Source organism: Vulpes lagopus, chromosome 3 (genome assembly GCF_018345385.1).
Source record: "Vulpes lagopus strain Blue_001 chromosome 3, ASM1834538v1, whole genome shotgun sequence".
NCBI lineage: Eukaryota > Metazoa > Chordata > Mammalia > Carnivora > Canidae > Vulpes > Vulpes lagopus.
In genome coordinates, this window is record NC_054826.1 from 100,213,587 (window position 1) to 100,235,027 (window position 21,441).

General features: G+C 46.4%; 3 protein-coding genes across 6 annotated transcripts in view; 1 reads left to right on the forward strand and 2 right to left on the reverse strand.

The window, feature by feature from the left end:
* The window catches only part of LOC121486282 (zinc finger protein with KRAB and SCAN domains 1-like), a 47,102-nt gene extending 32,389 nt beyond the window's left edge, over positions 1-14,713 (reverse strand). For 2 of the 3 annotated variants that reach the window (XM_041747149.1, XM_041747147.1), the window contains exons 1-2: positions 12,901-14,713; positions 7,466-7,558 (exon numbers count right to left, since the gene is read on the reverse strand). The gene's annotated coding sequence lies outside the window, so the exon portion shown is untranslated. The remainder of the gene's footprint in view (positions 1-7,465; positions 7,559-12,900) is intronic. The other variant, XM_041747148.1, reaches the window with a different exon arrangement.
* GJC3 (gap junction protein gamma 3) overlaps positions 13,181-21,441 on the forward strand; it is a 45,741-nt gene continuing 37,480 nt past the window's right edge. For both annotated transcript variants that reach the window (XM_041747140.1, XM_041747141.1), the window contains exon 1: positions 13,181-13,313. In XM_041747140.1, the coding sequence (XP_041603074.1) occupies positions 13,237-13,313 (77 nt within the window). In that variant the 5' untranslated portion in view covers positions 13,181-13,236. The remainder of the gene's footprint in view (positions 13,314-21,441) is intronic.
* Positions 15,081-21,216, reverse strand: AZGP1 (alpha-2-glycoprotein 1, zinc-binding). The gene is made up of 4 exons (XM_041747139.1): positions 21,069-21,216; positions 18,562-18,822; positions 16,287-16,562; positions 15,081-15,686 (listed from the first exon to the last, which is right to left on the reverse strand). Exons 1-4 carry the CDS (start codon positions 21,142-21,144, stop codon positions 15,352-15,354), a joined length of 948 nt encoding a protein of 315 aa, XP_041603073.1. The 5' UTR covers positions 21,145-21,216; the 3' UTR covers positions 15,081-15,351.

Sequence of the window (21,441 nt, forward strand, 5' to 3'; positions counted from 1 at the left end):
AAGTTACACTCCCAGAAATTACCTTATTAACTGGAAGTTTATACCTTTTGACCACTTTTACCCATTTTCCTCAATCCCCAAGCCTCTGGCAACCACCAATCTGTTGTTTCTAGTTCTTTTTAAAAGATTTTACATATAAGGGAGATCATCCATAGCTGTGTGACTTATTTCACTTAGCATAATGCCTCAAGGTCCAGCTGTATTGTTAGAAATAACAGGATTTCCTTCCTTTTTGGCTGAATAATATTCTGTGAGATCTATCTCACATTTTCTTCATCCATTCATCCACAGATGGACACTAGTTTGTTTCCATGTCTTGGCTATTGTAAGTAATGCTGCAATGAACATATGGGTGTGGGTATCTTTTTGAGACAGTGATTTCATTTCCTTAAGATAAATACCCAGAAGTGAAATTGCTGGGTCATATAGTAAAAATAGGTAGCCTTTAAATTCTTTGAGAAACCTCCATATTTCCTCATTCTTCATAGTAGCTGCACACTCCCACCAACAGTGCACGAGGGTTCAATTTTCTCCACATCCCCACCAGCTTATGTTATCTAAGGATACCATTCTAATGTGTGAAGTGACAGCTCACTGTGGTTTTGATTTGCATTTCCTCGTGATTAGTGCTGTTGAGCATCTTTTCATGTGCCTATTGGCCATTTGTAGGGGGCCTCTCCTTTTATTCATTTTAAATAGCTTTTTAAAAAGTAATCTCTAGGGATCCCTGGGTGGCGCAGCGGTTTGGCGCTTGTCTTTGGCCCAGGGCGCGATCCTGGAGACCGGGGATCGAATCCCACATCAGGCTCCCGGTGCATGGAGCCTGCTTCTCCCTCTGCCTATGTCTCTGCCTCTCTCTCTCTCTCTCTCTCTGTGACTATCATAAATAAATAAAAATAAAAAAATAAAAAGTAATCTCTACACCCAACGTAAGGCTTGCACTCATGACCCCAAGATCAAGAGTTACATTCTCTAAGGACTGAGCCAGCCAGGCCCTCGCCTCCTTATGTATTATCATTTAAAAAAAAAATATTTGAGAGAGTGTGCTGGAGTGGGGGAGGAGGGATAGAGGGAGAGAGTCTTTCAAGAAGACTCCCTGAGTGAGGAACCTGACATGGGGCTTGATCCCACAACCCATGAGATCATGACCTAAGCCCAAATCAGAAGTCCTATCCTTAACTGAATGAGCCGCCCCAGGCATCCCGCCTTTTATTTTTTAAATATAAATTCCTGTGCACTGTAGTATTCCTTTATTTATTAGGAATTCATGTGTTTTTAAACTGTGCCAATATTTTAAGTAGGCTCCACACCCAGTGGGGCTTTAACTCATGACCCTGAGACGAAGAGTCACACGCTCTTTCGACTGAGCCAGTCGGGTGTCCCCTGTGCTAACATTTTATTTTTTAAAGATTTTACTTATTTATTCATGAGAGACACACAGAGAGAGATAGAGGCAAAGACACAGGCAGAGGGAGAAGCAGGCTCCATGCAGGAAGCCTGATGTGGGACTCGATCCCAGGAGTCGGGGATCATGCCCTGAGCCACTCAAATGTCCCTGTGCCAACATTTTAAATTAGGATGGTTACTATTTTTCTTAAAGTTTGGGTTACAAATATATGTAGTTAAAAAAAAAGGATTTATTTTAGAGACAGCAAGCATGAGTGGGAGGGGCAGGGGGAGAGGGAGAGAGAATCTCAAGCAGACAGTGCTCTGAGTGTGGAGTCTCGCATGGGGCTCAATCTCAGGACTCTGAGATCATGACCTGAGCCAAAAACCAGAGTCAGTTGTTTAACCCACCGTGCAGCCCAGGTGCCCCCCAAACAGATAGTTTTGAGGAGTCTCCCCACCTCTATTAGTCTTGGTCTTACTTTGCAGGATCTTGGGGTACACGAAAATTTATAGAATATCACGTTCTTAGGAATGCAGAGATCACAACACAGCACAAATGTCTGTATAGAAGCCTGAAGAAGAAAAAGAATACATTTGACTTCAAGCCTGAAAAATAAGTGAAAGGAAAAAGCATACTCAAAGAAACAGAAATCTTAAAAAAGGAGAACAGAAACAAGAACACACCAAGAAAAGTGCCCAAAGTCTGGGCCTATACAAGAAAAAAAACAAAAAACAAGGATTCACTTCAAATCAAGTGCAGAAAGATGTAGGAGGACTATCCTATCTTACACTCTACTACCCTATACTTTACTATATACCATCCTATCCTACCTATCCTGGGAGCACTAACTTTGTAGCACCTGCCACACATTTGAAATAGGTGCTTTATATATATTATGTCACTCACTGGTCCCTATTAAATACTACTACGATTATTCCTCCTTTAGAAACAAGGAATCTGAGGATCAGGAAGATTAAGAAAATTGCCCAAGGTCATACAGCCAGTAAGTGGCATTCAGATATCATTTTGCCACACTATCTCTAGAAAACAAACCCACTTGGGATTTATTTATTTATTTATTTATTTATTTATTCATTTATTCATTCATTCATTCATTCATTCGAGAAACAGAGAGACAAGCAAAGACACAGGCAGAGGGAGACAAAGGCTCCATGCAGGGAGCCTGATGCAGGACTCATCCCAGGACCCAATGATCACAACCTGACCCAAAGGTAGAGGCTCAACCACTGAGCCACCAGGGTGCCCCTTGTTTTGTTTTTTAAAGAGGCTTGGCTATTTCCAGCACAAGGGATTGAACAATCTCTAGGACGAAGCCCTGTGGTCACACACATTCTTTAATTTTTCACAATCCAGTGCAGAATAAACATGTATCAGAATGGTGTTGAAACAGGTTACCCCTCACCAGCAGCTCCCCGCCCTCCCGTCCACCTCTACACCTCGTGCTTCCGCCACACCTCCATCTGGAATGTTCCAGGCTGGGAATCTTCTGCGCAGCTGAAGGCCCACTCCCTGCGCACTCGCCGCCCGCGCCGCGCGGTCCTCCCCGCCGCCCCCGCGGGTGTCCCCCGTCTGGGACAGGCAAGCACCTGGTCCGAGACCCCCCTTCCCCTCCTCCCGGCCCAGCGCGCCGGCGCTAAGTGTCCAGAGCCCGTTTCGCAGTTGAACCACCGCTGCATTTTCACCAGGACGCGCCTGAGACGGCGGCGGCCCCGACTGGGGTCGCTAGGGAGCGGGGTCGGCCTGCATTTTGCTGCGGGGCAGAACGAGGAGTCCCACCGTGGACCCGTCCCGCTTCCCCCCGCTGCACCTCAGCCCAGCCCCCATCTCTGAAGGTTCCTAGCCGGCCGGAGGCACAGCGGGAAGGCGGCCCCAGAACGCGGGGACACGTAGACACGCAGGGCTCGCAGCGGGCCGCCGGCTTCTTGGGGGCCCCACAGCTGAGGCCGAGCCCCACCTCGGCCCGGGGAGTGGGGAGCGCCGAGCACCGCCTCAACGGGCACCCGGGGGCCAAAGCACCGAGCACGGACCCCTCCCGCCGGCGTCACCCGCAGCCACACAAAGGCCGGAAGTGCGCCCGCCTCGGCTGTCGAGGAGCCCTCTCTAGGACCCGGGAGGTCCCAGCCTCTCGGTGGTTCCCCCAGGCTTGCCAGACGCCCCGGACCGGATCTTCCCAGGGCCCGGACTCTCACCCTAGGGGCGTGTACCCCACCCTTGGGGCAACCAAATGAGTCAAAAGGAACAACAACAACAACAAATGGAGAGCGAATCCAGCAACTCACTCGTGGGAGAGAATGTCCACTTCTAATGTATCCAGGCCTAAGTTTCAGCTGAGGGTTTGGAGCAGGTGTATTATATATCATGCAGGCTCCCCCCACCCCTTCTGCCCCCCAGGAGGAGCAAATGAGGCCCGGAGAAAGTTCTCTCTTGCTCAGGGTCTCCCAGTGACAGAGCTGAGTCAGATCCCAGCACTTGGCCGTCGCACAAGTGCACTTGCCATTGTCCAGGGTTGCCTCAATCGGAAATGAACACTATGAAAATTAAAACCTACGTGTCCAAAATGGCAGCAAACATCTAAGAGTTTCAAAAAGCACCAAATGGAATGTGCAAGAATTCAGAGAAGAGCATCCTATATCTGCTAGGGTGGCTGCTAGCAAACCCCCTGCCCCCCCCCAAAACAAACCAAAAATATCCCTAACAAAACCAAACAGCAAGTGTTGGAAAGGGTGTGGAGAAAATGGAACCCTTGTGCATGGCTGGTGAGATGTAAAATGCTGCAGCCACTGTGGAAAACAGTATGGAAGCTCCTCAAAAAATCCAAAACAAAATTACTGTGTGTGCCAGCAATTCCACTGGGTATTCCTCTGAGTATATGCCCCAGAGAATTCCAAGCAGGGGGTTGAAGAGATTTCTATACCGCTGTTCATAGCAGCATTATTTACAAAAGCCCTAAAGTAGAAGCAACCCAAGTGTCTATCGACAAATGGATAAACGAAATGTGGTCTATACATACAATGGAATATTATTCAGCCTTAAAAAGGATGGAAATTCTGACATTGATCCTACTGGGGTAATCATTTTGCAATATATAATTGTGTCAAATCATCACATTGTACACCTTAAACTTACAGTATATGTGAATCATAACCCAAGGGAGGGGGGAATCTATTCTCTTAAAAAAAATCTCTCTCTCTCTCTCCCTCTCTCTCTCTCTCTCTCTCTCTCTCACACACACACACACACACACACACACACACAGGCTCCCTGCTCAGTGGGGAGTCTGTGTCTCTCTCCCTCTGCCCCTCCCCCTGCTCATGCTTTCTCTCTCTCTCTCTCTCTCTCTCTCGCTCTCGCTCTCGCTTTGTCTCGAATAAATAAATCCTAAAAAAATCTCACACAAATAGGGTGCCTGACTGGCTCAGTCAGTAGAGCATGCGACTCTTGATCTCAGGGTCGTGAGTTCTAGACCCACGTTGGGTATGGAGCCTACTTAAAAAAAAAATATCACATTACAGCCAAACCCTAAGACAGTAATTAATTTGGGAAAAATTTTAGTCAACTCCCAAATCTTGTTCAGCATCATAAGAGCCACTCAAATCAGGACCCTTATTACTATAGTAATAAATGTGGCCAAAGTCCCAGGCATTTATCAGGAATTCTTATACATCTGAGAATTTACATTGGTCAGAAATCCTAGCAAATATGGGAATGCTTCCAGTTGTAACTCAGGCCTAAAGAAACATTAGAAATGCTGCTCTGGAGAAAAACACCTTTAAAGAAGGTTCAAGATTTCATATGGGTGGCTCAGTTGGTTAAGCGTCCAACTCTTGGTTTTGGCTCAGGTCATGATCTTGGGGTTGTCAGGCTCTGCGCTCAGCATGGGGTCTGCTTGTCATTCTCTCTCTCTCTCTCCCTCCCACTCATGCTTTCTGTCTCTCAAATAAATATTTTAAACAAAATATTTCATTTCACTTTAAACGATTTACAACAAAGGGAAATTATCACTCAGATATGGGCATAAAAGATATGCCATATACCTTTGCTCTTGCCACAGTAGAACTAGAAATGCAGCTTTGTAAAAAATCATTGCATTCTGTCTCATAAGCAGGGGTTTGGATTTGGCCATGTTCTGCCTTAAGTATTTTCTTTGGCTTAAGATTCTAGTCCTGCTTTTTCCAATAGGGTAGGCATTAGCCAAATGTGGCTATTGAGTGCTTGACATGTGTCTAATCCCAATTGAGATGTCCTCTGATGTAAGTTACACACTGGATTTCAAAGAAAAAAATTTTTCAGTGAAAAAAAAAGAATGTAAATGTAAGCTAGATCAATTTTTAGAATTAATAATTTATTTAGTTTTAAAATGTAAAGTATATCATTTAATAGCTTAAACATAATCTTACTTTTATTTTATTTTATTTTTTATTTTCTTCACGAGAGACACAGAGAGAGGCAGAGACACAGGCAGAGGGAGAAGCAAGCTCCCTGCTGGAAGCCCAATGCAGGACTCGACTCAGGACCCCGGGATCACCACCCGAGCTGAAGGCAGATGCTCAACCACTGAGTCACCCAGGTGCCCCAGTAATTTTAAAATGTATATGTGGAAGTGCTATTTTGGATATATCAGGTTAAATAAACTATAGCCTTAATGTTAATTCCATCTGTTTCTTTCTGTTTGTCAAAATGTGGCTACTAGAAAATTTAATGTTTCATATGTGCTTGCGTTATATTTACATCAGAAAGCACTGTTGTTTGGTCCTATGGGCTAATCAGGTTGACGATAATGACAACAACAACAAAACTGCAAGCTTGTTGATGGCCACATTTTAATTAATTAATTAATCAATTAATTGGAGAGAGAGAGGGAGAGCACAAGCTCATGCAAGCAGGGGGAGCGGCAGAGAGAGGTGGAGAGAGAGAATCCCAAGCAAACACCCTGCTGAGTGTGGAGCCTGATATGGGCCTCCATCCCAGGATCCTGAGATCATGAGCTGAGCTGAAACCAAGAGCCAACCACTTAACCAACTGAACCACCCAGGCACTCTGATGGCCAACATTTTATATGTGTTCTTTTTTTCCAATGCGTAGGTCGACCTTAGGAGGGAAATGTATATTCCACATATACATTTTAAGTTACATGCTGTTATCTTATCATACCACCACCCTTGTTTTACAGTTGAGGACACTGAGGCACAAGAGCATAGACAGGTTGCCTAGAGTACTCACAGAAGACCTGGGAAATCCAGGAGGAGTAGCTCTGGAGCTGACTAACTCTAGGCTGGTGTGTCATCTTTGCCGCACGCAGTGATTTCAGACAGATTTGCAGTAACCAAAGCCAAAAAGCTTTATTTGGAAACCAGAATTCTGGCTTTATTACTTTTTAGGTAAAGCTAGTTCCAGGTAGAGAATGAAAATGGAGAACTTCCCTTTCTTTCGGTAGGAAGATCTACTCAGATAAGTAAATTCAACCCAGAAGTTTCCCTTAGTTAAAAATTAGAGACCAAGGAAATAACTGATTTAAATTTTACTTCATATCAGTATATGTTAGAAGTAGATCTCTCTGTTGCGTTCTTTGCCATGCGTTGGGACTTTTGTCTCAAAAACCTGGCCTATTTATAAAACTACCTGGGTCCAACAGTCAGTTCTGGATTAATCCAAGCCCCGTTGTGCCTTAGCACAATGTCCTCAATGTTGATCTGTGTTGTAGGATGTGTGAAAATATCCTTAAAAATATTTTATTTATTTCTTTGAGAGAGAGGGAGTGCAACAGAGTGTAAACATCGGAAGTAGACAGAGGGAGAGGGAGAGGCAGACTCCCCACCGAGCAGAGAGCCAGATGTTGGGCTCCATCCCAGGACCCTGGGATCATGACCTGAGCCGAAGGCAGACATTTAACTGACTGAGCCACCCAGGTGCCCCTGGAATTTCCTACTTTTTAAGGCTGAATAATATTCTATTGTATGGCTAGACCACATTTTGTTTCCTCCATCACTCTTTGATGGAAACTTGGGTTGTTTTCACCTTTCTTGACCTTTAAAGAAGGAAATGACATGATCTCACCTGTGTTGTCAGAGCATCAAGGATGATAGGAAAGGCCAGTGACTGGGGAGGATTGTGCACTATTTGATGGAGGCTCAGTCAGACAGGAGCAATCTGGGTGGAGAAAAGGACCAGAGTGAGAGTGCAATTTGGTTTTGGTGACATCTAGGCTGTCCAGGATGAAAGGGAGGAGATAGGTAGCTAGGTAGCAATGGTCTTAGTTTGGGTGATTAGGAGGGTAAAGATGCCTTTAACTGAGATAGAGAAATCAGGAGGAGGGAGAGAAGGGAGAGGGAGGATGGAGAGGGAAGGGAAGAAGGGAAATTGAGTTGGTTTCCTTTGAGGATGGGGTGGATGGGGGAAGATCATGCTATTATTTGAACTCGTGATTCTGAGGGATCTTCAGGAAAATCAGGTGGAAATGCTGGGGGGGCAGGTGTGAAAGTGAAGTGAGATGACCCCATAATTATAAAAGGGATCAGCAAACACAATTGAAGAGAAATGCCACCCAGAGTTCCCCCCAGGCCCACACTTTTTCAAAGCGGCAAGAGCCTCTCCAAATCCGTTAGCGTGGTACACAGTGCTCTCTCGTGGCAGCTAGGTGCAACGGCAGTTGGGCTTACCACCTAGAGAGGAAATGTGTTTCTGAATTTTGCCCTTAGCCTGAGAAGGAAATCTGACACTGACTTACACAATGTTTTAAGATCCCCGTGTAAGGATTGGGTACTCAAAGGTCCAGGGAAGCCGCTGTCTCTCAGCAGGTGCTGCGAACCTAGGAGGCACCTGTGGGACAGCCTAAGGCCAGGGTTAATGAGGTGTAGAGAAGTGAGAACAGTGTGTGTATTGAAATTATTTGGGGGTCTCCCTCTTGCTCCCACATTTCAAGTATTAATGTACAACTATTAATATATAATTTTCCAGCCAGGCTGGAAAATTCATTCATTAGCTTATTGAATTCATTCATCCATTTCATTCATTAGCTTAATGAAATTGTCTGCCTGGATGGTCCCTAAGCAACCTGGGAAACATTTCGCTTTTGCTTTGGGCTTCTTTCTTCTTCTTTTAAATTTAATTTCTTTGTTTGTTTATTTAAAGTAGGCTCCACACCCAACATGGGACTCAAACTTACAACCTGCAATCAAGAACTGCATGCTCCACTGACTGAGCCAGCCAGGTACCCCTTGCTTTAGGCTTCTTGTCTCCTCTAATTGGCCCTGTCTCAGTTTAAGGAAAGGCCATTTCAGAACTCTGCACATGGGGTACATGGGTGGCTCAGTCAGTTAAATGTCTGCTCTCAGCTCAGGTCATGATCCTGGGGTCCTGGGATCCAGCCAGTGTTGGTCTCCTGCTCAGTGGGGAGTCTGCTTCTCCCTCTGCCCCTCCCTCTGCTTGTGATTGTGCTCATTCTCCCTCTTAAATAAAATCTTTTTTAAAAAAAGATTCATTCATTCATTCATTCATTCATTCATTCATTCATTCATTCGAGATAGAGAGAAAGAAGAGACATAGGCAGAGGGTGAAACAGGCTCCCTGCAAGGAGCCTCATGTGGGATTCGATTCCTGGGCCCCATCCAAAGGCAGAAGCTCAACTGCTGAGTCACCCAGGCGTCCCCAACCCCCCCCTCTTTTTTTTTTTAAAGGAACTCTGATCATTTATTTCAATACTACACCCAGGAATGTCTCAAATGGGAGAACCTGTGTGGTGGCAGGCTGTATCAGTTAGGATATAGGTTTGACTGTTGTCAATGAGACTCCAAAGGAGAGTGGCTGAAGCAAGACAGAGGATTATTTTTCTCATGTTTGTAAAGTCTGGATTTAGGTGGTTCAGGGCTGGGCTGGTGGCACTGGCACTTGGGACCCTGGTTGCTTCCAGCTTTCTGCTCCACTCTCCCCAGGGTGTGGTTCTCAGCATCACAGAGTGCGACAGAGCTCCAGGCACCACATCCACTCCCAAGGAGCAGGGTGAGGAAGACTGGAGGAGGAAGGAGGGCTCACCCCTTCCCTGTAAGGGCCTGCTTTGGGAGCTTCACAGAACACTTCTGATGTCTTGAGCAGTAAATGAATTAATACAGGTAGAGTTCTGAACAGTACCTGGCTTAAGAAGGCCTTTCAGTAATAATAACCATGATGGTAATACTTAATATGACTGATATTTTTAAAAGATTATTTATTTGAGAGGGAGAGAGAGCTTGTATGAGTGGCAGGGGTGGGGCAGAGGGAGAGGGAGAGAGAGAATTTCAAGCAGACTCCCTACTGAGCTTGGAGCCTGATGGTGGGCTTGATCTCCTGACTTGATCTCATGACCTGAGCTGAAAGCAAGAGTCAGATGCTTAACCAATGGAGTCACCCTGTAACTAATAATTTTTGAATGTTTATTATGTACCTGCCATTAAAGAGTATTACCTGTGTTGGCCCACTTAACCCTCATCACATTCTGGGGTATGTACTACTGTTATTTTACAGACAAGAAAACTGATGTAGAGAGGTCACACAGTTATAAATAGCAGAACTTCCAGTCAAAATCGTTCAATCTTATTCCAGAGTCTGCTTACTTAGCCAGTAACCCATACTAACTCACAAGTACGCTGTTTTGTGTGTGTGTGTGTGTGTGTGTGTGTGTGTGTATATATACATATATGTATATATAATTTTTTTTGGAGAGGGGTTTAGTATTATATTAAGAATTTATTCCTATACCTAAAGACAAATTGTTCTCAGGCCACTGCAGCCTGGCCTTTGTTTGCTTCTCCAGACGCCTTACACAGCTTGGGTAGAGAGGAAGTCTGAATAGGAGATGGGATATATCGGAGACCTGGAGTCAGGAGGGCTGGGAGAAATTGGATCCCGAAAGAGAAATGGCAAGTACCAGATTTAAGGTCTAAGGTGGGGAACTCTCTTGCAAACAATAATCTGTATAAATCGAGACACCCTGATCAACCCCAAGGAAAACATCTACTCATTCTTGGATATTTTATTTTTATTCCTTTTAAAGCGATCATGCTTGGGTTTCTTTTTTTTCTTTACTATTTCCCACCTATTTGTTGTTGCTATATAGGAAATCTATTGATCTTGTATATTTGCTGGCCACCCACATTTCTGAACTCTTTTATTTCAGGGAATTGACCATTGATTTTCTTGAGCTTTCTAGGAGGGAAGGCAGAGCATCTGCTAATCAGTGTCATTTATTTCATGATTGCTAGTATTTGAACTTCTCATTTCCTCTTGTCTCAAGAAATTAACTTGGGAGTTCCAGGAAAATATTGAATAATTGTGGAAATAGGGATTCTAGTCTTATTCATGAGATTAGCGGGAATGTGCTATTGTTTTGTTAAGTGTGGTAACTGCTTTTTTAAACATTATATCATATTTTTTTCTTATCTGGACCTGCTTTATTTATTTATTTATTTATTTATTTACTTATTTATTTATTTATTTATTTATTGTATATGTATATTTTTATTGGAGTTCGATTTACCAACATATAGTATAACACCCAGTGCTCATCCTATCATATTTTTCTTTCAAGTGTCACAGAAACTGTTGGCTGCTTACCCCCAAATAATCTCCCTCCTTCTTGTGTGCTAAAAAATGCCCTCTGATTTTGACAAGAATTGGCAGAAAACTCTTAATCTAACGGAAGGGACCCAGTTGTGGCATGTACACCGAAAATGGCTCTGGTCAGTGAGATGTATAGGGAAGTCAGAAGAGGTGGGTGTATGTGTCTTCCTAGGAAGGTTTCCCTCCACGATAAAGAGCAGGAACTGTAGGGGGAAGAGGATTTCCTAATGGTCTCAGGACCATGCTTCTGGGCTCTGAGCTGAATTTGTGAGGACACTGTCCTGACACCTGCTGCAGTTATCTTTCTGACCAGTAGGTGGGCGACCAAACTCCATAGAGACGCTGGCCCAGAACTCCGAGAAAACCCTTGTTTGAACCATCTGCAGTCAAGGATGCTGTTCCTTGCAGCTGAGGGGAGTTCCTAAATGCCACATTTGTCAAGGAAGCCTCCATCTGTCACCAGTTTACTGTTTTTGCCTGACGTAGGAATTAGGAGTTGCAGTTCAAAGCCAAAAGCGAGCCCTTGAACCAGAGCAGGTGAGAGCGAGGAGTATCGAGACAGGACTGAAGAAGGGAGCAAATCAATTCTGGGCAGTCGGGCAGGAGGAGCAGATCCAAGGATGCTTCAGGGAAGCGTTCGGTTGGATCTTTTCAGCTTGGGCCACCTGGGTTCCATCCTCTCCCTTGCCAGCTCTTAGTTTAGGAATGATCGAAAGCAGTTATTCACCTGCCAGGTAGAAAGCATTTCTGTTTCCTGGAGCTCTGCTTTTTATCGGGGATGTAAATCCAGTCGCCTTAGCTTCCTTGGTTCCAGGGGAGCACGTGCATTTTCTGGCGCTCAGGCGGGAGGAGACCCCGCCCAGGTGAGCACGATCAGCCTGCACCTTTGCCTTTGGACCAAGATGGGGGCGCGCGGGGGCGCTAAAGCTGCGTGGGGAGGGCCCCGGAGGAGGGTCTGGAAGGACTACCTCCTCCGAGGGTGGGCAGGCACGGTGGGGCCAGGTAACGGGAGGATGCGCAAGTGGGGCGTAACTGAGACCCTCGCTTGAAGCTCGGGCTAGAGGGAGAGAAGTTGGAGGTCTGAGCTGTGAGAGCGAGGAAGGACACAGAAAGGAGTAGGGCGGATTGGTTTGGAGGCTGGTTCTGGGTGGGGGTGGGGAGTGGGGGAGCTACCCTGGGAACCAGCGCAGGGACTGGGAGTACCAGAAATACTATTCTACTATTCCGGGTGGGTCATCTTGAAAATTCTTCCTCGGATGAGAAGCAGGAAGCTGCCAGGTGCTCCAGCAGTAGGGATCAGTGGGGCTGAGGCTGCGGGCCTGTGTGCGACAGGACAGCCTGCAGAGGGGCGTGCTGCCGGGAAGTGACTCAGATCCACTTGGGATGCGAATAAGAGTCGTGTCTCCCCACCCCCGCCCCGCCCCACCCCGCCCGCTCCAGCTCATATCTCACCCATCAGCAAACTCAAGGCTTATCAGGTCCATCTACAAGTCCTGGAGGCTTGATCTCCAGAATACATCCTGAACTCTTGCTGCTTACTACCTTTGCAGCTGCTACCATACCAGTCCAAGTCCTTCCCTAGACTTGTATCTAGTCTTGTTTCCGCCCTTGTGTCATCATTGTCCCTTCCTCACACAGCAGGCAAAGGGATGTTTTAAAAACCTAACGCAGGGATGCCTGGATGACTTAGTCGGTTAAGCATCTGACTTCTGCTCAGGTCATGATCCCAGGGTCCTGGGATCCACCCCTACATGGGGCTCCCTGCTCAGTGGGGAGTCTGCTTCTCCCTCTCCCCTTCTCCCTGCTCAGGTATGCTCTTTCTCAAATAAATAAATAAGATCTTGGAAAAAAAAAAAAAACCTAAAGCAAATCCTATCACCATCTTGGTTAAAACTTACCAGGTGTTGTCATTTGCAGTAGAAACTCCTCCCCAAAGCAAAGCCCTGCACAGTTAGACTGCTATCTGCCTTTTCAACATCTTCTTTTATGACTCTTTTCCTGTTCATGGCGCTCCAGCCCACTGGTCGTTATTCTGCCTTTTAAACACCATGCCTCTTCCTGCCCTGGGGACTTGGCATTTGCTGTATCCTCTGGCCCAAATGCTCTTCCCCTAGATATTCCCATAATTGATTCCTTTGCTTTCACATGGAAAGGAACAAAGAGGAGAGTGGTCTGGGATGCTGAGGTAGCGTGGATGTTGGCTTCATTCAGTTTCTTTCTGGAAATCTTCCCTGATGTTCCTGAGAGGCATCTCAGCATGGAAGGAGAATATATTGGAATTAGTGATCACAACCGTGGTCACAAGGAGCAGGTAAGGTCTGCGTTGAATCTTGACAGAGGGTATTGTTTCAATAAGCAGAATTGGGGTAAACTCCATGCAGAAAGCAGTGGTACCTATTTGTTCTGTTTGGTCTTCAGTGTTTATGAGAGTACCAAGCAGAAAATAAATACTCAATATAAAATTCTGTAGTGAATGCACTAATAAATGAATAAAGGAAATAGAAAGAAAACTCTAAATGTATCTGTTTGTCAAGTTCTAGTGACAAGCCAGGTTGAAAAAGCAGCATTAAGCCAAACTGAAGAGGCCCTTAACAGAGATTAGGGTTAAGTCTTGTATCCCATTGGCATCTCTCCTGACTAAATCTGAGCCCTCCATCCCTGCAGTCTTGCTGGTGAACTATCCCCAGAGGAATCTTCAAGAGAGACAAGGTAGTACTAAGTGACTGAGGAATTGCCAAGAAGGGGACAGTCTGTGGCAGTGAGGTCCTCCTGGGGTGAAGCATCCTTAGAGTATACTTGAACTTGGTACTACCGGCAGGAGAATATGTTGCTGGTTCTCTGTTGGGTGGGCAGGAGGTGCTTGTGGACAGATCCATGTTTGTTCTCCTGGGCCCTTATACTCCCTGGTGTGCCTGGTAATGCCCACAGCACAGTCCAACCCTCAGTCATGTCCCTTGTCAGGCCGCTGTGGCTCTCCCCTCAGCCATCTCATGCTTGACTGGTCAGGAACAATCTTTTTACCTCTCCTTGGCCAGCTGTCTTGGCTTTCACTCCTTCTCTGGAATCTGAATCCCTCCAGGAAGTTTCTGTGAGTGTCTGAGTGGCTCTGTGTCCCTCTCCTCCTTCCCCTCCAGCTGGGCAGGACTGGGGTCTTCTGAGGTTCCCTCCTCTGGCCCAACCCTAACCCATGTATCCTGTCACAGGGGGACAGGTCTCACATTCTCCTCATCCTGGCCTGTTCCTGTGGACTTTGGGTTTCCTTATCGATCTGACATTCTTTTGCTGTCATGTGGTTTTCCTTATTTGTTCAGTGTCATGTGTTTTGAAATATCACTGGGTATGTTTTTCCCTCTTGACTATCTGGATTGTTTTCTTCTGCAGCTTCTACTGTTCAAACAGGCCTCTTTTTTTTTTTTTTTTTTGGTCCCAGAAGAATGGAATGGAATGTGGATTTCACATAGACTTTCTCAGCTTTGATTTCCAAACTGGGTCAAAGTATCAAAAATAAAAAGTAGAACCTTTGAATTTAGGCTTTCAAGAAAGATAAGGGTCAGCTCAGAATTCTGAATGCTGGGGATGATTTCCTTAAGGAGCTCAGCTGGGAAGGGAAGGGAGTCCTGATCATGCAGATGGGCTTCATAGGAAGGTCAGGTGTGAGAGCTCTGCTCTGTCCTTTGGGTTTGTTGTTGTTGTTGTTTTATCTTAAGATTTTATTTATTTATTCTTGAAAGGCACAGAAAGGCAGAGACATAGGCAGAGGGAGAAGCAGGATCCCTGTGAGAAGCCCAATGTGGGACTTGATCCCAGGACCCCTGGATCATGACTGAGCCGAAGGCAGACGCTTAACCACTGAGCCACTCTGGGCAACTGAGGCACAGAAGAGGCATGGGTTTGTATTAAAGAGGTTCTATGACCTGATAATAGAAAGGACATCCATAGTGGGCTCCTGAGCAAGGCCCAAGGGACCAGATGATCCAGGCCACACTGCAGTGGACACCCCAGTGTAGGAAGCCCTGTAAACGTTGCCTCAAGTCTATAGCAAGAATTTCAGATGAATCAAAGGCTTCAGAGCACAGGATGAATGAACATCTACTCATATTTTTTATATGATCTCAATTTAAAAATACCTTTCTACATTATGTGCTAGGCAAGGTGATTATTGTTGATTTGATTCAACAGATTAGATGATGGGGTTTTGCAGTTGCTTCCAAAAGCAGTTTGGAAGTGAGTCATTCAGTGGCTGGCACTCAAGTCTTCCAGCTCTGAATCCACCACCTGATCCCTGGCCTCACTGGTAATGCAACAGCAATTTCTAGAGCTCATCTTCTTAGGTCTCACAGGAAGGGTGGCTACTGCACCTGAGTGTCCTCAGAGCCTTCCGCCCTCACTGCTCCCTGCCTCTTGTCCCACAGCACAGTGAGGGGCTGGGCCAGGCTGCTGTGCTTCATGAGGCAGGAGTAGGAGAAGGAGGCTAAGTCCTGAGGGGAAGCTGACATCACCACCCAGGCCTGGTAAGTGTTGTTTCCGCTGGGAAGAAGGGCTCCCACCGACTTAGTCTCCTGTGTATCATCCGCCTGAATCCAGTGCAGATCAATTTCTTGTGGGTAGAAGCCAGAGACCCAGCACTTGAGTGTCTGAATTCCTTCCGGGGTCCCATGGCTGGTGATGGACATGGAGGGGGGTTCTGTGGGTGGGGGCAGAACATGGATATGGAGGGCCTGCCCTCGATGGCTCCCTGCTCATATCCCTTCCCTCCCACTTTCTGGGTGTCAGTGATGAACAGAACTCCAAGCTCTGTATCTGCCTCCCCAGGGAACTTCTATGAAGATCAGGGAAGCCAAGGGTTCCCATGAGCCTCCCCTGGGCTTTCCCTGTCCCTCCACTGTGTATCAACATCTGATAACAAGAAATTGTGAATGCCCCTATGCATTTTTATATTTTTTCCCCAAACTTCTGAGTGAGCCTTGGGGCTCCCTCCTCCCCCAGGCTCAGCTCCGTGCCTTGGTTCTGCCTGTGGCTCTATCCATCAGACCCATCCCTGCTCTGTCCCATAGGACCCTTGTTCTCACTGCTTCCCAAACCAAAGTCTCCACTTGTGACAACTAGGCTGTCACAGGCAGGCATTTTACACACCTGCCTCTCTCCACTGCCCAGCCTAGAGGTATCATCATAGAGACACTGCTGTGGCATTGGCCTGAGATGTTCCCCAGGCTCCCAGCTTGAGATCACCTTCGTCTTTCTCAGTGGGGTGCAGAAGAGTAGGATGTAGGAAGCAGGTGGATACCTTGTCGGTCCAGGTAGGTCTTGCCGTATTCTAAGTACCTCTGCAGCATCACCGGGCACTCCTCTTCTAGGTAAGCCTTGGCCCGCTGCACATAGACTTCTTCCGCTTCCCACTTCTTCTTGGTGTTCAGAGCTGCTGGGTCCTGGGGGACCCAGGCCGGGATTTCTTTGTTGAACTCGATGAAGTTCCTTCCATCATAGGCGTACCTCCAGAATGCTCCACTGTTTTTGTTATTCTGGAGCTCACAGCCAAACATTCCCTGAAAGGTATGAGACCCTGTACCCTCCCCGGGCCCCCAGGAAATCAGTCAGCCCAGCATTGACTGTGTTTTAATAACTTTTACTCTTCTGCAGTTTGCAAAAACAACAGGAAGAAAGGTTTTAGAAATCTAAGCATGTGGTCCCTTCATCTTGGTAAATGGGTTATGAGCCAGACATACAGCACAAGATGGAAAGTTGCTTTGGTTTGGTATTTTAGGCCCATCTGAGCTGAGGTGAGTCCTTCCTGGCTGGGGCGGGTCAGAGAGTACAGACCATGCACAGTGTTCCCAGACACCCCCCCCCCCGCCCCCCATATCATCTCATCATGTCTTTTAGTGAACTGTGGATATACTGGGAGCTCTTAGGAACCTGATACAACCCCACCAAAGTACCATCTTTGAGTTAAATAGAAATTATTTAGAGTTTTATATCAATTATGAAATTTCTCCTTTTTTCTCAGTTCTAAGGGGAGCTGATGTCACCACTAGAGTGAGCATGATGTGACCACTGCTTCCCTCTTTTCTGGGGTTTGGTATCTTCACTACAGATCTCTGAAGCCCCTGCCTCAGCCCAGTGAGCAACAAGTCTTGGAAACTGGCTTCCTCAGGGAAGGGGACACAACTGGAGTTTACCCAGTACTGGTTAGCACTCTGCACAGGCTCTGATCTCAAGCTACCTGGGCTCAAAGGCAGATCTCTCTCCACCGAACCTGGCTTGGACTTGAGCCTTTAATCCTTCTGCCCTTGGGTCTTCTCATCTTGGAAACAGCAGTGGCCACAGCGCTGCTTTAAAGATTTTATTTATTTATTCATGAGAGACAGACAGAGAGGCAGAGACACAGGCAGAGGGAGAAGCAGGCTCCATGCAGGGAGCCTGATGTGGGACTCGATCCTGGGTCTCCAGGATCAGGCCCTGGGCTGAAGCCACCAGGGCTGCCCCACAGTGCTGCTTTAGAGGTTGTTGTGAGCGTTATGGGTGTTAACACCTGTGCCTGGCACCTAGTAAGTGCTCAGTAAATGTTAATTATTCTCTAACATCCGCCATTCATCTCTTTACCCTCTTTACTCATAATTACTTGCAACATTTTATTCCAGCCAATTGAATGTCTGCTGGTGCCCTTTCTGCCCATCTTTTGATACCCTATAATGAGTTAGTATCAAACAGTTCACCAACCTGTGAGTGGCTGATTTAGAGGGCGGGGATAGGGGTGAGGGTGGGTGGTATGGCTCAGGAGAGCCAGCCCCAGGGCTCTGTGTGCTGTGGCTCCTCCTACTCCTCCCACCGCAAGTCCAGATGAGCCTTCCTGAGTCTGCTCCTTACAGACAGGAGGGTCTTCGGGATTCCATGTAACTCTAACAATGTGTGGCTTTGAATTCAGTCCCTACTGACCTGCTAGTATGGACCACAGTTCGTGTGAGACATTTTCTCTCCATCATTCAACAGATTTCATTTGAGCAGGTTATTATTGGCTGTCCCAGGTGATGGGTGATCAAGACAGACAATGTTCTAACCTTCATGGAATTTACATTTGTAAGTTTTATGGAGTCTCTTGGCAATTCCAATTTTGCGATCAGACCAGATAATTAAGAACATGGTCACTGTCAAATAGCTAGGGACTGGCTGGGCCACCATGTGAACCCAGGTCTGACTGACCCCAGGATTAGCTCACTGTCTGCCCAACATCCCTGGTCAGGGGAGTCTGACGCCTTCTAAAGTAGGATCAACCTCAGAGAGATTGGGGTGTGCAGCTTAGAGATCACGCATGCCTGGATGAGAGCTGACTTGAATATCACTTCCTGTGGAAGCTTAGGCCTGGGAGTGAGGGTGAGGAGGTGATGGGGCAGGAGGAGAGCAGATGCACTCTGGTCAGGGGATGCAGAGTGTCTGCATATTTCTACTCTGCTCTCCATTCCTCCTTCGGGATGGAGATTATTTCCATCCTGCTGACCCCTTCCCACTCACACCTGCAGGGCTACCTCTTGAGCTAAGACCCTTCACCCCAGCAGTCCACTGACCTTCTTTGTCCTTATAATATTCCATGATGTCCTTCAGGGTCACCATGAAGATGTCCTCCCTCGCCTTCTGAAGTTTACTCTCCTTCTCCCAGTCCTCTATTCCTTCCATCTGGCTCCATGGGTACCGGGGTATGGCTTTCCCGGTTTCACTGTCATAGTGAAAGAAGTCCTGATCATTGAGGTAGGCAGTGGCCTGGAAGCTGGGGAAGCCATCACTGGGTCTGGATAGCCCAGTGTAGAAGAAGCTCAGAGAGTAAGGCCCTGAAAAGGAGCAGAAGACTTTGAGGTGTGCGGTCCATGCAAGGGAAACCCAACGTGGGCAGCAGAGAGTCAGGAAGGGGGCCCTGGCTCCTGGGTGTTGTCCTCCCTGGCCCTCAGCCTCATACCTCTGGAGGATCACTCAAGTGAAAAGGGCCCTAGTTCTATTCTGGGGATGGCACTTCAGAGACCATTCTGTGTCTTCACTCCATTGTTTCTTCTTGGCAGATTAGAAGATAATATTTCTCAGCCTCCTTGTATGTAGGGCTGGAATCATGTGATTGAGTTCTGTCAAAAGTGGATGTGAGTGGGAGTAATGTCTTTCTTCCAGTCTGAGGCCCTATGAATGGGTTTGTTCTGTCTTTCTTTTATTTATGTGATGACTGTGGAGACTTCAGGATGAAACAGGAAACAGGAGTCCCCAGATGCAAACAGCCTGGATTACTCAGTCACCCCAGAGAAGAGAGGAAAGTTGCCTTATCTGTATTCAGTTTATATGATCAAGAAATAAACACTTGCTAGGGTAAACCACTAAAAACTTTCTTACTGGAGCATAACCTAGTCTAATACATAGAATTTGAATGTGTAGGAAAAATTTATCAGAAAATTCAGGAGATGACCTAGAATGGATTGACACAGGGTAAGATCAGGATCTGGATCCCAGAATTCCCAGGGCTGTACCTTGCATTTTGCTATAAGACAGGGGCTGGGAGAGGGGGGACATTTCCATAATTAATTCATGATATAACTCATGAGTGTTATAATGTTGGAGGTCAGATGGCAGATTCCTAATTCGAGTACTGAAATTATTCTTGCTAATTAGTTTCTAAATGTGATGAACTTTTAACACTATAGACCGAGAGTAAAGCAGATTACCCTTCATAGTGGGTGGGCCTCATATAATCAGTTGAAGGTCAGAAGAAAAAAGCCCAGTCGCCCAAAGAAGAAGGAATTCTGCCTCCAGACTGCCTTTGGACTCAAGACGGCAACACTGACTCTTCTCCAGGGTCTCCAGCCTGCAGATTTCAATTGTGCCAACCAATTTCTTAAAATCAATCTCTGTCTCTTGTTTATACATACTGTTTGTTCTTGTTCTCTGCAGAACCCTGACTAATAAAGATTTTGGTGTAGGATGTGATTAACATTCTAAAATAAAATATATAGGGGTGTGTGGGTGGTTCAGTCAGTTAAGCATCTACCTTTAGCTCAGGTCCTAATCCTAGGGTCCTGAGATTGAGTCCCATGTTGGGCTCCCTGCTCAGTGGGGAGCCTGCTTCTCCCCCTCCCTCTGCCTGCTGCTCCCCCTACATGGGCTCTCTCTCTTTTAAATAAATAAATAAATAAATAAATAAATAAATACATAAATAAATAAATACATAAATATTAAAAAACATATTCTCATAGTTTGTAAATATAATGAATTTCAGACATAAACAGTTTAGCTTACATTTCTTCAAACTGAAATTTGTGGCCAAGAAACAGCCTCATTTCCCTATTCTAGTGTTGACTCTAGTGCTTCCCAGATTCCAGCTGGCTGCTTTCCCCCTAACTTGCCTTCAGGGCTAATGGTAGAACTGTGGTCTGACAGTGGGGGAAAGGGACAGATTTCCTTCTACAACCCTCCAGTTAACTTGTCTTCACATCTGGCCCTTAGGGTTGCACCCTCTTTGTTCTGAGAACCAGACAGATTCATCCAGCCTTGCCTCTGGAAGAAAAGAAGGAACAAGAAGTTCTATCTGTGTGGCTCCTGCTCTGTCCTGGTGTGTGACCCTGACCTGTCATTTCACCTCACTGGTCTCAGCTTTGCTCATTTGTAAATTAAGGGTTTTAGATTCTGATTCTATTTAGTTATTTTTAAGATTTTATTTATTTATTCATGAGAGACACACAGAGAGCGGCAGAAACATAGGCAGAGGGAGAAGTAGGCCCCCTCATTGGGTTCCCTGATGTGGGACTCAGTTCCAGGACCCAAGGATCCGGATCTGAGCTGAAGGCAGACACTCAACTACTGAGCCATGCAGGCATCCCTAGATTCTGATTCTTTAAGGCTTCATTTAGCATGAGTCCAGAGACTCCCTCAATACTTCTAGAAGGCTATGGGCTGAGTTAGGTGACAGCCTTAGACACCCATTCCCATAGTATATTTGGGAATCCAAGATGCATTAGAGGCCCTTCTCCAACTTGCTTGTCCCATTTATTACTTCCCCTCCATTCTTCTTCTCCAGAGCCACCCTGACTTCCTCACTTACCACCTTGGGTCTCTTGAGGGACTGCAGGACCCAGAAGGAGTAGCAGGGACAGCAGGACAGACACAATTGTGTCCATTGTGTCTAACCAGACTGGTCTGCCCTGTGTTGTGGAACTTGGAGCAGACTACTTGGAGATAAAGCCAAGTGTAGTTATGGGAATGGTTGGGCTTTGAGCCCAGCCTGGGAAAGGTGACCCCATAGCCAATGAGAGTGCAGGACAGGTTCCTCCCCTGATAGTGAGAGAGGAGGACTTACAAGCCACCCTGGGCGGACGTTGTACTCAGTGAGTTCACAGATGGTGTGCAAATGGAGAGCCAAGATGGCTGATCTTCAGGCTGGGACTCTGTGTATCCCCCAGGTGACAGAATGCCAG